This window comes from Tupaia chinensis, unplaced genomic scaffold (assembly GCF_000334495.1).
Source record: "Tupaia chinensis unplaced genomic scaffold, TupChi_1.0 Scaffold000280_1, whole genome shotgun sequence".
Taxonomy (NCBI): Eukaryota; Metazoa; Chordata; class Mammalia; order Scandentia; family Tupaiidae; genus Tupaia; species Tupaia belangeri.
In genome coordinates, this window is record NW_006159763.1 from 30,150 (window position 1) to 47,502 (window position 17,353).

At 39.3% G+C, this 17,353-nt stretch overlaps 1 protein-coding gene and 1 pseudogene across 5 annotated transcripts; one reads left to right on the forward strand and one right to left on the reverse strand.

Moving 5' to 3' along the window:
• Positions 1-292: 292 nt before the first annotated feature.
• Positions 293-10,187, reverse strand: LOC106735041 (GTPase IMAP family member 7). Of its 5 annotated transcripts, none has more exons than XM_027772525.1 (4): positions 10,066-10,154; positions 8,571-8,808; positions 2,569-2,956; positions 293-1,041 (listed from the first exon to the last, which is right to left on the reverse strand). In XM_027772525.1, exons 3-4 carry the CDS (start codon positions 2,920-2,922, stop codon positions 520-522), a joined length of 876 nt encoding a protein of 291 aa, XP_027628326.1. In that variant the 5' UTR covers positions 2,923-2,956; positions 8,571-8,808; positions 10,066-10,154; the 3' UTR covers positions 293-519. The 5 variants fall into 5 exon arrangements, with proteins under 5 accessions (XP_027628326.1, XP_027628325.1, XP_027628324.1 ...); XM_027772524.1 differs by lacking the exon at positions 8,571-8,808 and adding an exon at positions 9,308-9,410 and having other exon boundaries at positions 10,066-10,153; XM_027772523.1 differs by lacking the exon at positions 8,571-8,808 and adding an exon at positions 3,814-3,936 and having other exon boundaries at positions 10,066-10,148.
• LOC106735040 (D-ribitol-5-phosphate cytidylyltransferase-like) lies at positions 8,550-14,297 on the forward strand (annotated as a pseudogene).
• The last annotated feature ends 3,056 nt before the right edge of the window (positions 14,298-17,353 follow it).

Consider the following 17,353-nt stretch of genomic DNA (forward strand, 5'->3'; position numbering starts at 1 on the left):
ATGCTAAGTAAAATATATTAGACACAGAAAAACAAAAACTGCATGATATCACTTATATTTGGAATCTAAAAAGTCAGGCTCATAGAAGCAAAGAATACCATGGAGGTTTCAGGAGCTAGGGACTGGGGAAAATGGAAAGATGTTAGTCAAAGAGTATAAAGTTTCAGTTATGCAGGACAAAAAAATTCTGGAGATTAATCCACAACATGGTGACTATAGTTAATAAAACTGTATTGTATTTTTGAAAGTTGCTGAGAGACAGATTTAAAAGGATTTTCACCACACCAAGAGGAAAGGTCACCATGATGTAATGGATTTAATTATCTTGAGCTAATCATTTCACAATGTACAAACATATCAAAGCATCATTCTGTACACCTTTAAAGTACACAATTTTTATTTGTCAATTATATCTTAATAAAGTGGAGTAGTGGGGTGGTGTAGCTGCCTTTGGAAAATGCAACCCACCACATTAATCAAGCATACTAAATTAAAAAGAAAAATGAAATTCCATTACTATCAAAATGCATGCCATATTTTTAAAATTATATTCTTAATATAAATAAAAATATCATTAATTATATTACTTTCAGCTTCTTCCCTTACATTACCTATTTTTATATCATATTCTTCCGTTAGGTGTTTTATTTTCTCCTCTTTTTGCTCTGATTTATGACCACATGTCTTTTCCACTAGCATAATTTTATTATTTAGTTGATCAGTGTAGGATTTCTTCAGAACTTCTGCCTCTCGTCTCAGACTTTCCTCTGTTTCCTTGTAAGTGTCATCAGAGAAGTACGCCCCTCCGTTGCTCTGCACCATGGTCTCTATCAGCTCCACCAGCTCCTGCACTTGACCTTCCTTCTCAGCCTCGCCTGCTTTGTTGTCGAAGGCACAGCAGCGATTCCCACACTCCTTAACGACCGTTTTTAGCTTCTCATCTGACTCTTCTATAAAGTCACTGAGGCTCTGATTTTCCAGCTCATCCTTGCGAGTGAACAAGATGATCATGTACTTCATGGCTGGCTCCCCAAAGACAGCCTTGATCAGTGCAATTGTTTTCAGCTCTTCCTCTGTGAAACGGCCCAGTCGCAAAACCATGATGATGGCGTGAGGGCCTGGGCAGGAGTAGATGACGCACCTGCTGATTTCAGTACATGTGGTGTCCAGGCTGTCCTTGGTGTCAAAGAGCCCCGGGGTGTCAACAAGGAGAAGGTCTCTCCCCTTCCATTTCCGGTATGCTTTTTGACAAGTCTTAGTAACTGCATGCGCAGAAATTTTAGAAGCAAATATTTGTGCCCCAAGGATAATGTTTGCTGTCGCACTTTTCCCACTCCCAGTCTTCCCTACCAGAACAATCCTCAGAGTGTTGTCCTGATGGTCAGCCATGTTCATGTAAGGAGACTCTAAACCTTAGGGTGCACAAGACCTTAAGGAAGAGGAGAGAAAATAAGGGCCAACTTAAATAATGGAAACCATTCCCAACTCTCTTCTTTCTCTCACTGAAAATTTGTGCTCTTACATTATCCATATTGATCCCTGTGGCTACAAGAAGATGAAACAGTCCAATTATATGAAGAAATAACAAAGGAGGTAGAGTTCCCTGCAGTAAAGTGCAGATGGTCTCACAGGGGGGTTTTATTAAAACTTTAAAGACATCATTTCAATGTTGCTTAGATCTTTCCACTATTTAAAAAGAAGAAAACCTTCAAATTCTTTCTATGAAGCAAGCATAATATTGATCCCAAAAGCTGAAAATATTTTGTCATAAACAAAGCTATAGATGTGTCTCATGTGTTACTATTGATACGAAAACTCTAAATAAATTATTAGATACTACTAAATAACACACCATGACTGTCTAATTTATTTCAGAGATACCAAGGTGGTTCAGTATGATAAAATTATTGTCACAACACATCCCATTAATAGAAGAAAAAAATTTCTTAGATTCAGAAAAAAAATTTAACATTGATTCATATTTAAAGCATTTAATAAAATAGGGATCAGTAGATATTTCTTTTAAATGATTCTCTGTTAAGTATAAAATTTGTTAGTTTTTCCCCCATAAGGCACATGTGCTCACCAGAGACAGAGCCTCTTAGCCACCATATCACCTGCTGGCCTCATAAATGTAAAAAAATTTTTGAGATATATTTGCTATAGGGTACATGTGCTCACCAGAGAAACAGAGAGACAGACAGAAATCACCCCATCCCCCATAGGGGATGACTGTGCTACAACCCCTTTTCCTCCCTTTCCCTTTGGTATTTTGGGCACACTCACACATGTGCCTGGTGTGCTGGGTCTGGGACTTGAACCATGATTGACCATATGGGAGTCCAACACCTTAGCCACTATGCCACCTGCTGGCTTCAGAGCTGAAAAACAGGTCAATTCTAAAACTCACTTGGATGAAGAAAAGAATAAGTTAGCCTGGACAATCAAGAAAAAAAACATACAAGGGAAGGTAAGCTGTACCCAAAAGTAAAACATGATAGTCTCTCTAATTAAAGTAGTATGGTGTTGGTAAATGGAAAGAACCATGACTGGCTCCCCAAAGACAGCCTTGATCAGTGCAATTGTTTTCAGCTCTTCCTCTGTGAAGCGGCCCAGTCGCAAAACCATGATGATGGCGTGAGGGCCTGGGCAGGAGTAGATGACGCACCTGCTGATTTCATTACATGTGGTGTCCAGGCTGTCCTTGGTGTCAAAGAGCCCCGGGGTGTCAACAAGGAGAAGGTCTCTCCCCTTCCATTTCCGGTATGCTTTTTGACAAGTCTTAGTAACTGCATGCGCAGAAATTTTAGAAGCAAATATTTGTGCCCCAAGGATAATGTTTGCTGTCGCACTTTTCCCACTCCCAGTCTTCCCTACCAGAACAATCCTCAGAGTGTTGTCCTGATGGTCAGCCATGTTCATGTAAGGAGACTCTAAACCTTAGGGTGCACAAGACCTTAAGGAAGAGGAGAGAAAATAAGGGCCAACTTAAATAATGGAAACCATTCCCAACTCTCTTCTTTCTCTCACTGAAAATTTGTGCTCTTACATTATCCATATTGATCCCTGTGGCTACAAGAAGATGAAACAGTCCAATTATATGAAGAAATAACAAAGGAGGTAGAGTTCCCTGCAGTAAAGTGCAGATGGTCTCACAGGGGGGTTTTATTAAAACTTTAAAGACATCATTTCAATGTTGCTTAGATCTTTCCACTATTTAAAAAGAAGAAAACCTTCAAATTCTTTCTATGAAGCAAGCATAATATTGATCCCAAAAGCTGAAAATATTTTGTCATAAACAAAGCTATAGATGTGTCTCATGTGTTACTATTGATACGAAAACTCTAAATAAATTATTAGATACTACTAAATAACACACCATGACTGTCTAATTTATTTCAGAGATACCAAGGTGGTTCAGTATGATAAAATTATTGTCACAACACATCCCATTAATAGAAGAAAAAAATTTCTTAGATTCAGAAAAAAAATTTAACATTGATTCATATTTAAAGCATTTAATAAAATAGGGATCAGTAGATATTTCTTTTAAATGATTCTCTGTTAAGTATAAAATTTGTTAGTTTTTCCCCCATAAGGCACATGTGCTCACCAGAGACAGAGCCTCTTAGCCACCATATCACCTGCTGGCCTCATAAATGTAAAAAAATTTTTGAGATATATTTGCTATAGGGTACATGTGCTCACCAGAGAAACAGAGAGACAGACAGAAATCACCCCATCCCCCATAGGGGATGACTGTGCTACAACCCCTTTTCCTCCCTTTCCCTTTGGTATTTTGGGCACACTCACACATGTGCCTGGTGTGCTGGGTCTGGGACTTGAACCATGATTGACCATATGGGAGTCCAACACCTTAGCCACTATGCCACCTGCTGGCTTCAGAGCTGAAAAACAGGTCAATTCTAAAACTCACTTGGATGAAGAAAAGAATAAGTTAGCCTGGACAATCAAGAAAAAAAACATACAAGGGAAGGTAAGCTGTACCCAAAAGTAAAACATGATAGTCTCTCTAATTAAAGTAGTATGGTGTTGGTAAATGGAAAGAACCATGAAACAGAAACAAAATATTTAGAAATAGACCATCGTTCATATTACATTCATTTATAGTCAACTCGATTATCTTTCACTTATACTCCATAAGGCAGTATCTCATCTCAAAATGATAGACAGTTTCACAAGCAACATTGGAATAACTATAAAAGCATATAGAAAAAGATCAAATTGAGTCCATTTCCTCATGCCATGTACATTCCAAATAGATTAGGAATTTAAATGTAATAAGTAGGCCATATAAATAATGAAAGATACACGGATTTGTTGTAGTTATTGTTATTTAGGGGTGGCAAAAGCATATCTAAGACTTACAACAGTATAAAGAAAATACTGACAAATTTGATTACCTAAAAATTATGTCGTTTCTGGCAAAAAAATAATAATAATATCAAACTAAACATAAATTAAAACACAAATGTCAAACTAGGAAAAATGTTATCCAGTTTATATCAAAAAGGGTTAATTTTTCTATCATACAAAGAATATCTAAAAGTAGAAAAACACAAGAACAATAACTTAATGAAAAATTGAGCAAGACAGGGGCCAGCAGGTGGAGTGGTGGTTAAGGGTGCTGGACTCCCACATGGCCGACCATGGTTCAAGTCCCAGACCTGGTGGCTTGCTCTCTTACTTTCTCTCTCTCTCTCTCTCCCTCTCTCTCTCACTTTGTCCCTCTCTGGTCAAATTAAAAAATAAGTAAATAAATAAATAAAATAAAATAATTATTTAAAGAAACAAGAAAATTGAACAAGAGATATGAAGATAGTTCAAAGAAAAAAGAAATGTAAATGACCTTTGATCATATAAAAAGATATTAAAATTTATCCATAATAAATAAAAATACATGCATAAAGAAAATTAATTATCTTTCTATTAATTACAAGTGCAGGTTTGGCAAAAGTCAAAAGCCTGCCTGCATGATCTGTTGGTAAAGATATAGGGGAAACAGATCATCTCTCACATGGCTGGTGGGAGTGGGAAAATAGTTTAAACCCTACAGAAAAGTCAGCAATATCTTGAAAACTTACATATGCATTTGATTATTAACCTCAATTTTAGAATTTATCCCAAAGCCACACTGACAATATGGAAGGAAGTTGCCCAAGGCTTTTGATGGCAGCACTCTTAGTAATAGTAAAAGACCAAAAGTCTATCAAATGTACATGATGGAGAGTGGGGAGGTGGGGAGGAGAAGTTGGATAAACTAAGGTATAGTCACACCGTGACCCAGCTATAAAGAGAACTAAAAAATATCTCCATATCCCAGTCTAACGAAATCACTAGGCAACATCATTAAGTGAAAAACCAAAGTAGAGAAAATAATGTATACTTTACTATTATTCATATAGTAAGGACAAATGAGAATTATATATAACTAATATATATGTGAAATTCAATGGCAAGATCATCTGAAAATTAAAAAAACGTTTCTTATATGAAGATGAAGTACATGGTGAAAGGAACCTCAATAGAAACTGGAAACTAGACTTCTTTAAATATACTTAACTTTTATAGATTTCACCTTGAAGCCACTTAAATAGTTTACATAATTATATAAGGAAAATTATATATATTTTTTTAGGGGGAAATGCATTCTTTTTTTATCATCATAATCTTCTTTATATTACATTGGATTACATATAACTTTACAGTGTATTACATTGCTTTTTCAAAAGGGAATGCCATACATGTCAGTCAGTACAGAGACATTAATCTCCCCGCTTCAACATTCAATATCTTTTCTATGTTTTCCCCAATCATTATTGTTATTCTAATTATTTTTAAAACAGTCAATTGTTATTTCTCATTTTGCTTGTAAAAATGCTTTGCCCATCATGAAATACTTCTCAGACCAATCCAGTTGAGAATACTATACATGTCATCATCAACAGTTAATAAGCCATATCTGTTTCTCACTAACGTCCTGCCTCTCTATTGTTCACTTGCTATCTTTCTCTATCCTCTTCTCTTTACTTCCCCCATAGGAAAATTATATTTTAAAACACCAATAAAAATCATAAGAAAAAGAAACATATTTGTGTAAATGTATTTTGTGTGGTGATGGACCACATCAAGAATTGGTGAGGGACCAGTAGTTAGCATAATGGCTATGTCGCTGGACTCCCATGTAGTTGACCATGGTCTGAGTCCCGGACCTGGTGGCTTAAACTCACGCCAGTGCCTGTGCGTGCATGCCCAAGATCCTGAGAGGAGAACGGAGGAGAAGGGATTGCGGTGTGACCATCCCCCCTAGGGGAGTGATTTCTTGCTTTCTATCTCTGTCTCTCTCTGTCTTTCTGGCGAGTACACACATCCTATAGCAAAAACCTCTCAAAAACAAACAAACAAAAAAAAAGAATTGGCGAGAGATCTGAGAATGCAATAATTTCACTGTCCTTATTCAGGGGATATACCCTAAGGACAAAATCAAAATGAATCTGTAAAAAATCTTACACTGCTTTCAGGAATCATATTCAGTTTAATGGGGGCTGGGGTGCATGCAGTTTTCCATTTAAAGGCATAAACAATGGATGGTCCAGTAGCAATGAGCACCCTCAATGCCCAATTTGTGATCTTCCCACCAAAGAAATGAGAGCTCCCAGGAGAAAGTACAGATTCTAACTCCAAGCCAACCTGAGCCAAGAACATCTTTTCGTACTAGAAGGTAACAGTGCTATCAAAGATGAGTGCGGTGGGGTCAGCAAGTGGCTTGGTGGTTAAGGTCCTAGGCAGTCCCACATGGCCAACCATGGTTCAAGTCCCAGACCTGGTGGCTTGCTTTCTCTCTTTCGTGTGTCTCTCTGGTCAAAATAAATAAATGAATAAATAAAATTAAATAAATAATTTTTTAAACAAACCTTAAAAAAAAAAAAAAAAAGCACTGCAGTCCAGGGACCAGCAGTTAGCGTAATGGCTATGTCACTGAACTCCCACGTAGTCGACCGCAGTTCGCGTCCCGGCCCCGGCAGCTTAAACTCATGCCAGGCGCGTGTGCGTGCGTGCCCAAGATCCCAAGAGGAGAATGGAGGAGAAGGGATTGCAGCATGGCCATCCCCTCCGGAGGGTGATTTCTCGCTTTCTGTCTCTCTGTCTCTCTCTGTCTTTCTGGCAAGCACACGCGCCCTATAGCAAAAACCTCTCCAAAAAAAAAAAAAAGAATCACTGCAGTCCTATCAAAGGAACTGAGAACCACTTTAAAGAGGCTCAACCTGGATAAAGATAGTGCAATTTGAGCATTAGTAACAACAGTAGTAATAATTCCAATTACTGGAATATAACAAATACATGGACATCAGTATTCACATTTTCCTAGAAGTTAATCATTTTCTCTGGAGCATGCTAGGAAAATGATGCAACATTCTGAAGACTGACAAATAAGGGAAAATAATCAAGCATTGATTGGTTTTTTCCTATATCTCACCTTTCAACTGTATCTCATGAAAAACAAGTAAGTTGCTGAAGAAACATTTCTTTGAATAGGATTATTCAATCTCATAAATTAATAAATAATGCTGGAACTAGAATATCATCATTTGGTACCCGTTGATGAAAAATAAGTTTATTCTAGACAATCATTAATGTCTGCTAACAGCATAAAGAAGTAGATAACCAACCATCATGTGTCTTCTAATGAAAGTTGGAAGTATATAACAACACCTATGAAGTATTTCCACTTAAAAAACAAGGTCAAACCTTGGTCTAACCAAAACTCTCCATCATATAAAGGCACATGAAGCACTGGAACTAGGTGAGGACGTTAAATGACATCGAAGGGGTGTAATCAGCGAAAGGAAGGCTGTCCAGTTCTGTTGAACAAAAGACCTCCCTTTTCGTAAATGCAGAAATTTCACAGAAAACACAAAGGTGGTAGCCTATGTATGAAGTGAAACTTAAGACATACCAAACAATTGCAATTTATGGGTTTTATTTATATCCCACTGCAAACAAATTGATAATCATTAGACTATCAAGGAAATCTGAATGCAACTGGTACTAGAACATTTTTAAAGTACAGTTGCTTGTTAAAGTCTGATTATGGGACTGTGATTACATTTTTAAATAAACTTTACCTTTCAGAACTACTCAAGCAATTACTTATAAAAATAAGGTACTACCTAACATTTGCTTCTTAAAATCAGAGGTAGAACGGGGGTGGATGGGAAGTAGACAAAACAAGGCTGGCACAAGTTGGTAATTGTGGAAGTTTGGCATAGGTACATGGGAGCTCCTTATCCTATTCTTTTTACCTTTGGGTAAGTTTAAGTTTTTCCACAATAAAAACTTGGCCTTTGTGTAGTGTGACCGCTACTGAGTGCGATTGTATAGCAGAGCACTCTGGCAAACATTTTTCACACATTAAGTCATTCACACCTCACAAATATGTATGGCAAAACTGATTTTATTATCCTAATTTTTATGGAAGGCAACTGACCTGACTGGAAACTTTCCCAAAGCCAACAGGTATTGGGTAGATGAGGAACCCGAGTACAAACCTGCTGGCTCTTTATGCTCCCACTCACACAACTGCCTCATCTTGGGTTCTCCTCAGGTCCCAATTCCAAGTGTCGGTTACACTGGATCAGAGATAGATCAGGGCAGTGCGGGGACAGTCCACACGTCTCCAAAAGGTGACCTGGGAGCTGTTGCAGCAGGGAAGTCCCTGAGGAGAGCCACGCTTTCTCAGCTAGTCTTTTTTTTTCTCTTCCCTTCTCAGAATCCCATAAAGAGAAACTATCAAAAGGGGGGTGGGGGGGAAGAGAGAGAGACCAGCAGTTAGCATAATGGCTATGTCGCTGAACTCCCATGTAGCTGACCATGGTTGGAGTCCCAGACCTGATGGCTTAAACTCATGCCGGGCGCAGCGCGTGTGCGTGCATGCGTCAAGATCCCAAGAGGAGAATGGAGGAGAAGGGATTGCCGTGTGGCCATCCCCCCGGGAGGTGATTTCTCGCTTTCTATCTCTCTGTCTGTCTCTGTCTTTCTGGCGAGCACACATGCCCTATAGCAAAAACTTCTACAAAAAAGGGGAAAAAAATGTTTAAATGTTCTCGAGTGTTTTTGGAAGACCCAGAGGGCCTCCAGCTAAGAGAAGGGTAGAGAAGTGAAACAAGCCTGTCCTTCGGAAGTGAGCAGCCCCAAACTGGGGCCAAGACCCACCACTTCCAAAACTTTCCTTAAGTTCCTTGAGATTCCATTTCCTCTGCCACAAGAAAAGGAAAAGAAAACCTACCTTGCAGAGTACCGTGAGCTTTCCTAGAGTGGTTTCTGTAAAGGTCTCTTCCATAACCCAGTGCCCAGCAGACACTCAGTACAGACAGAGCTGCTATAAAACGCTATTGGCATGAAAGAAAACCATGACTGAAAAATGACTCAGTCACTCAGAGCCAACTGGCGACTTAGAGGTTCATCAGGGTCCCCTGTGTCTGCAGCGTGACTGCTCCTGTTCCCACAGCACGCCCTCCTTCCCCACAGGATCCACTATCAGGTCCCAGCTGCTCCCTCCACATGTGGGAGTCAGCAGACTGAGCTGTCACTCTCCTCGTCCTTGGTGCCCTGGCCCTGGGAGAGTCACCGGACTCTCTGGGATTCTGCTTCTTGCTTTTTCTAGTAGACAAGTGGTCTCTGATGCCTTCTAGCTCTAAAAATCTGCCTTGAGAGCACTTCACTTCCTATTACGGTTGTCCGGCCACAGCTAGCACAGAGCCACCACGTGGAGGGAAGGTGCGCTGTTCGGTACAATGTCCAGCTAAGTAGGAGCTGAGCAATCACCAGGCTAATAACCTCCGTACTCCCCTCCCCCCACTACCTGGCAGAACCTTCCATCCTCTCCTGCCTCCCTACCCAGCAGCAGCCTTCAATCTTTCATGTAGCTCTGTTGGCTCAGGACCTTGTCCCTCCTAGACCAGAACCCACCCCCATGCAGACACCCTGTCCCCTCCTGCCCCTCACAGCTCTATCGCTCTGGGTCCTCTTCTCAATCAAACTCACCTTCTTCTGAACACGTCGATGAGGTCTCAGGTTATCCCCAAGGGAGCTGTTTGAGTTGGTGCTTTTTCTTTAACTGTAAGGCAAAAGTGTTTGTGTCCCCACCAAAACCTCTCAGTCAGGAAGCTTGTATTGGGAGGAGCCAGTAAAGAACTTACATTTAAAGAGACAGAAATATTTTCCATGGTTTAATGAGGGCTTCCACTTTCCCAAGTTAAAACCTTTCATTCACATGGCTGCTATTATAACAAAATTTTCAAAGGTATATTTTTTGCTTTGGGTTCTAGTGATGGATCCAAAGAGGCCTTATCAAATGACCAAATATTGCCCAGGGAGCTACACACAGTGCCTGATCACCTTCCCTGGGTGGGATGAGAGACCAAGAGGCCATTTGGGAAAGAAGAAATGTATCTTGGTGTTACCAAGTGTAGGATATGTGATTTATAGTATGGATTTTTTAGTGTAGTATTTCAGAGAGTTCTCAAGCTACTCATTCAAAAATAAAGAACAAGCACCGAAAAACAACGCCAAAAGAGTCTATATCAGTAGAAACAAATAGAGAAAAAAGGGTCTATACCATCAGAAAAAAAGGTGGAAAAAATCTGCCAATGACCATACAGCTTTTTTTTCATATTTTTTTCATATACTTCCTCCAAATTAGAAAACATGCATAACCTGACAAGAAGCACCCCGAGAGGGGTCTGCCTTGGTGTGGTGGTTAAGGCAACTGCATCCACATGGCTGACCACACAGCTTGAGTTCCAGACCCAACACGCTGGGCATGCATGCAAACCCAAAATCTTGAAAAGAAGGAGAAAGGAAGAAGAGATTGTGGCATAACTCTTCCCCACAGGTGGTACTTTCTCACATTTCCCTGCTCTGTCTCTCTCCAGCAAGTGCACATCTCCTCTAGAAAATTAAAAATAGTAACATCAACAACAATAATAATAAAAGGCTGCACCCAGAGAACAGGCCCTCTTTGCCCTCCCCCTTCCTATCTACCACATCCTGCTGCTTCAGACTCAGGCCAACTTAGATTGTCCTGAATTTACCTAGTGGATGATTCCAAGATTCCAACCTGGCTGCAAGTTTTTTGAAATGAAAGGAATGGTCCCAAAACTCTCAAGGTTGACCCAGATGCTCCAAGTGACTTTGCATCACCATGAAAATGTTCTATTTCTATTGATAGACATTGTGCCTTGTACTGTTTATTTATATGTGCTCAGGGCTTATTCTGCTGCTACAACACTAGATGAAGCTTAATTTTGTAAAACATTGCAGAAATAATAACAGAAGATGAAAGGAATGGTTTATGTCTTTTTTTTTTTTTTTTTTTGGAGAGGTTTTTCGCTATAGGGCACGTGCGCTCGCCAGACAGACAGAGACAAAGAGACAGAAAGCAAGAAATCACCCCCCAGGGGGGATGGCCACGCCGCAATCCCTTCTCCTCCATTCTTCTCTCGGGATCTTGGGCATGCACGCACACACGCTCGGCGTGAGTTTTAAGCCATCGGGTCCAGGACGCGAATCGCGGTCAACTACGTGGGAGTCCAGCGACATAGCCATTACGCTAACTGCCGGTTCCCCAGGAATGGTTTCTTACAAAGATCTGAACCTTATACAAATTAACTACATTACCTTAATGTACCAATATTCTATTGCTTCTGCAACAAATTTCCAAACATTTAAGGGCCGAAAACAACACAAATTTATTCTCCTTCAGTTCTAAACTTCTGTAAGTAAGAAGACTAAAATGAGTCTTATGGGGATAAACTGAAGATGATCACAGGGCGAATTCCCCTGGAATCTACAGAGAATCAGTCCCTTGTCTCTTTCTGCTTCTAGAGGCTGCCAGCATTCCTTGGCTTATGGCCACATAACTCTAATCTTTGCTGTTATCACGACATTGCCTTTTTGGTCCTTTGACTTTGTCCTCATCTTATAAGAACATTATATTTTGGACCCACCTGGGTAATCCTGAATAATCATACCGTCTCACACTTCTTGATTTAATCACATCTACAGAATCTATTTTCCTACAAGTAGCATGCATAGGTTCTAGGGATCAAGACATAGTGACCTTAGATGGAACCATTATTCAGTTTACATAGACTGTCCTCTGCCCCTAAAAATTCATTTTTATCCCACATTCACTCCATCCTAACATGCCCAAAAGTTTCAGTTCATTCCAGCATCATCTCAAATGCAAAAATCTCATCTGATTATCATCAATTCAAAAGCCACAAATCTCTTCATCTAAATTTTAAAATCATGTATGGTTGAGACTCCACGATATTCTATCCCGAGGAAAAATTCCTCTTCATCTGAGCAGTTGTAAAGCTTCACAACAGATTATCTGCTCCCAAAATACAATGGTAGGACAAGTTTAGGTCAACATGTATAGACACTCCCATGCAGGGAGAAAATGGAAGACAGAAAAAAGCCATCTGTTCCAAGCAGTATTAAAATACAATTAGTTTTCAATCCATTCATCTATCTGTGGACATTTAGGTTGATTCCATGCCTCAGCAATTGTCAATAATGCTGCAATAAACCAGCACTTTTCTGACTGAGTGTTCTCTTGTCCTTTGGGTAGATACTACTCAGTCATTTAAAAAAAAAAAAAAAACACCTGCTTTAGTCATTAAAAAAAAAAAAAAAAAAAAAAACCCTGACTTTTGGTAGAAAGTGGATGAATATGGAAGATTTACTGCTAAATGAAGCAAGCCAGGCCCTGAAAGAGAGGCATTGTATGTCTCCACTTAATATATACCAATTATCTGCACTCTATGGCAGAAACTGGAAGGTTAGAGGATATAGAAGCATTGAAAATGGTTATGGATATTGGATACAGTGTGGAAAGAAGGTATAGGAAAAAGAGGAGAGTGTGAGGAAAGACATTAAGTAGAAAAATAGAGAGACAAGGCATTTATGGGACACATACATGGATTATTATGATAACATATATAGTATCCTCAACTAGACTGATGTGAAGTGTATTATTCATCTTCATAAAATTCAAAGGTATGTATAGTGATTGAATGTATAAAAGAAATTAAAATAAAATGAAATAAAATAAAATGAAAATGAAAAAAATCCAATCAGGTGGACTACATTAGTTTCCAAGGGTTGATAATAATAATTCTCTGTGCCTCCCAGGTCTACCCTCTGTTTCTGACTCTGCCATCTAAATAAATGCTTTCTATTTTTCATGAAGAGATAGGTAGCACATGATTTCGCCTGGTGATTTTTTTTCATCAACCTATTTTCTCTCTAAAGAATTTTGAAAGTCTGGGGCCAGCCTGTGGCATTGTGGTTAAGGTGACTAGATCCCACATGGCCAACAGAGTTCAATTCCAGGACCCAGCAGCTTGAAAAACATGCCAAACAGGATGCTGGGCCCAGTGCAGAGACCGCAGCCAGGCAGCAAGAAAAAGTCATCTGCACTCACTGGAGAGATACACAGAGACAGAAAGTGAGAAATCACCCCCCTAGGGGGATGACCATCAAGCAGCTGCTGCCTCAGTGACCAAGACTTTACTCTGCAACCGTGGTGGTATTGAGGGGAAGAAGGGTACACTTTCTGTCTAAAATAGCTGGCAGAGGGTTAGACCAACTCTCTCAACTCCCTAACCCAGGAGTAGTGATAATCTATGATGCTGTGAGACCATTTGTTGAGGAAGATGTCCTCCTTAAAGTTGTCACAGCTACTAAGGAACATGGGGCAGCAGAAGCAATTCAATCTCTGTGTCTACAGTCCTCAGTCCATCTGTCCATGGCTGCTTAGACCACTCACGAGAACGTGCCAAACACAGAGCAAGGGAAATGTCTCAGGCTTTTTATTTGATGTGATCTGTGAAGCTTTTCAGCAGTTCAATGATTGTGACTTGGAATCTGGAACTGAGTGTTCGCAATGGGCTCTCAAGTATTGTCACCCTGCAGCCCAACTTGTAGAAAGATCATCTGCCTCTAGAAGGTGACCTGCAAAGGAGATCTGCCTGTGGCTGAATCAATTAGGGAGAGAATTTTGCAAGAGATTTGTGTAGCTATGAGGAAAAAAAAAAAAAAAAGAGGATACAGACCATGTGAGTCATCTTTTCAAAGAAGTGCCGAAGAACAAATTAAATGATGTAAAAGTCACACCTAGGGCTCTGTGTCATGCTGGCAGCAAACTTTAGCAAACCATTTTAGAGCAATGCTACAATTTTGTTTGTGTGAATTATATCGCAATCTGAGCAATGCAATTTACTAGAATACATTATTCCTCATCCATCACTCATACAGCTGACTCAGATGGATCATGAGTCTCAGAGATCAGAGAAGAGGTTGCAGCTTTCTCAGAAGGTCATTTTAGACACTAACTGAGATTATTTTTAGGAACTTTTCATTTTCTAGGTTTCTCTGAATCTATGTCTGCTTAATCTCCCTCCCCTTTACTTTATCCTTTCTGAACTTAGATCTTTTTACAGAAATATTTGGCTTTTGTCATCAATTTATGTAACACCAAAACAAAAAATTTATCAGGTGATAAGGTGGAAAAGTCCTACAATGGAGTGTCTGCAAGTGGAAGAAACTGCTGAAAGACTCAAAAGCAGGGAGGCAAGAGGTATAGTTCTAGTTCAAGGTCAAGAGGACCCTCAGGGAACTGCAGGTTTAAGCACCTTGGGGCAGATGATGTTAGGTGTCCAAAGTCCAAAGGTTAAAGAGCTTGGAGTGTGTTTTGCTAGAAGGCTGCAAAAAACAAGAACTAGCAGGAATATATACAGTCAAAAGCCGAGCTGTGGGGCAGGAATGGAGGAGGTGGATGTGCAAGAGTGGAACACACAGCATGACCTGAAGGAAGGTTGAGAAATAGGCCAGGAGGAAACAGAATTTCCACTCCCTCTGCTTTCCTCTTCCATTTCCCCAACCGAATGGATGACTTCCACAAATACTGAAAGCAAGTCTTCTCTTAGCTCATGGACTCAAATGCCAATCTCGTCTGGCAACACTCTCACAGACAACCCAGAAACAATATTTCACCAGTCATCCAGGCATCCTTCAGTTTGGTCAAATTGATACCCAAAATAGCCATGACAGCAAAGTTATTTTTTCCTAAAGCCATAGATTTTGTCAGTGACAGACTACACACACTTTCCCACTGGCACTGCATTTATACATTAATGGAAGATATGCAATGTGAATATGTTAAAATGAGAATCTACTACTGAAATTCCTGCAACAGAACAAGAGTCACTGGGATAACAGGATAACTAACTATTGCTAAACTACTCTGATGGAGTTACAATCTGTGCTGCCAGTGTAGCCTACGGAGAAGTCACTCAAATATTTAAAAGAATGAAAGCTTGTTTGATCTTATTTTTAAAAGGAATTATGATCTCATCATCTTTTTTAAAAAAGATTTTTGCCATAGGGTGCATACACTCACCAGAGAGGAGAGAGAGGCAGAAACAATGAGAGGGAAAGTGAGAAATTACCCCCCAGGGGGATGGCCATGCTGCAATTCCTTCTCCTCCATTCTCCTCCTAGGATTTTGGGCATGCACACACATGCAACTACTGATTTTCAAGCTTCCAGGTCTGGGACTCGAACCCCGGTTGACAATGAGGGAGTCCAGTGCCTTAACCACCACATGACCCACTTGGCCCCAATCCCCTCATCTTTTTAAAAATGACAAAGCAATTATTAAGATGTAAATTAGGTAGTCTGTAAGAACATGAGATTGGATCTTGCTGGTGAAACTGGAGTATGGTCTTAAACAGAAGTAGTATTTTTTTTCTTTTTAATTTAGTGGGGGACCAGCAGTTGGCGTAATGGCTATGTCGCTGGACTCCCATGTAGTTGACCACAGTTTGAGTCCTGGACCCGGTGACTTAAACTCATGCTGGGCACATGTATGTGTGTGCCCACTATTCCGAGAGGAGAATGGAAGAGAAAGGATTTTGGCATGGCTATCTCTCCTGAGAGGTGATTTCTCGATTTCTTTCTTTTCACTTCTCTCTGCCTTTCTGGCAAGCGCATGTGCCCTATGGCAAAAATCTCAAAAAAAAAGGTGTACAGTGATTAAATTTAAGACACAAAACAAAAGCAAGATCCTATTATATGCAATCTAAATGAAACCCCACTTTAAATATAATGACACACGTTAAAAATAAAATAATTGAAAAAGATATATTGCATGCATTAACACACAAAAACGTCAATGGCCGTATTGATGATTAGGCAAAGTAGATTTCAGAATAATATAATCATTCAGTAATCCTAAAGAAGGATATTTAGTAATGTTAAGTAGGTTAATTTATCAGCCACACTATATTAAGGTTTTTGTTTTTCATGAATACCTGTTTTGACCAACAACCTCCAACAAGATGAAACCACTAGAGTAAACAGAAGTGAAGAGGGAAAATTTCCTCTTTTCCGTTTTCACGTTGAGACAGGAAAAGGTTCTATGGAGATTTGATGTCAGTTAATTCATTTTCTCTTCTTTTAGACATTCATTTGCTTTATTATTTTTTATTTCATTTTAATTTATTTTATACATTCAATCAGTATACATCACTTAGCTTATAAAGCAAATTTACCCAACATGAATACACTTCACACCAGTCCAGTTCAGGGTACTGTACACATTATCATCAACAGATAATAATCCATTTCTGGGTCCATAAATGTTTTGCCTCTCTATTTTTCTCCTTAATTTCTTTCCTCATACTACCCCCCTCTCTAATTCATGTATTTTTATTTTACTTTTTATTGTTTCCATCCTTCCACATGTTTTATGTTCAGTTGCTCGTCTTTTTCCAGTTACTTAAGGTAAAAGTTTACAATATTGGTTTGAGATCTTTCTTTCTTTTGAACATAAGCATTCATAGCTTTATAGTTCCCTCTCAGCATTCTACTAGCTGCATTTCATAAATTTTAATGTATTGTGTTTTGATTTTCATTTATATTTATTTTTTCTAATTTCCTTGTGATTTGTCTCACTGGTTATTTAGAAGTGTGCCATTGAATTTCCACATATTTGCGAATTCACTAAATTTTCTTCTGATTTATAATTTCATCTCATTGTGGGAAAAGAACATATTTGTATTACTGTAATTGTTTTAAATGTATTCAGAATAAATTCATGGCCCAGAATGTGGTGTAGCCTAGATAATAGTCCATGAGCTCTTGAAAAAATAAGCATTCTGCTACTGTTGGTTAGAGTGTTCTAAAGATGTCTGTTAGGTCTAGTACGTTTCTAGTGTTTATCAGGTCTTCTATGTTCTTGTTGGTCTTCTGTATAGTTGTT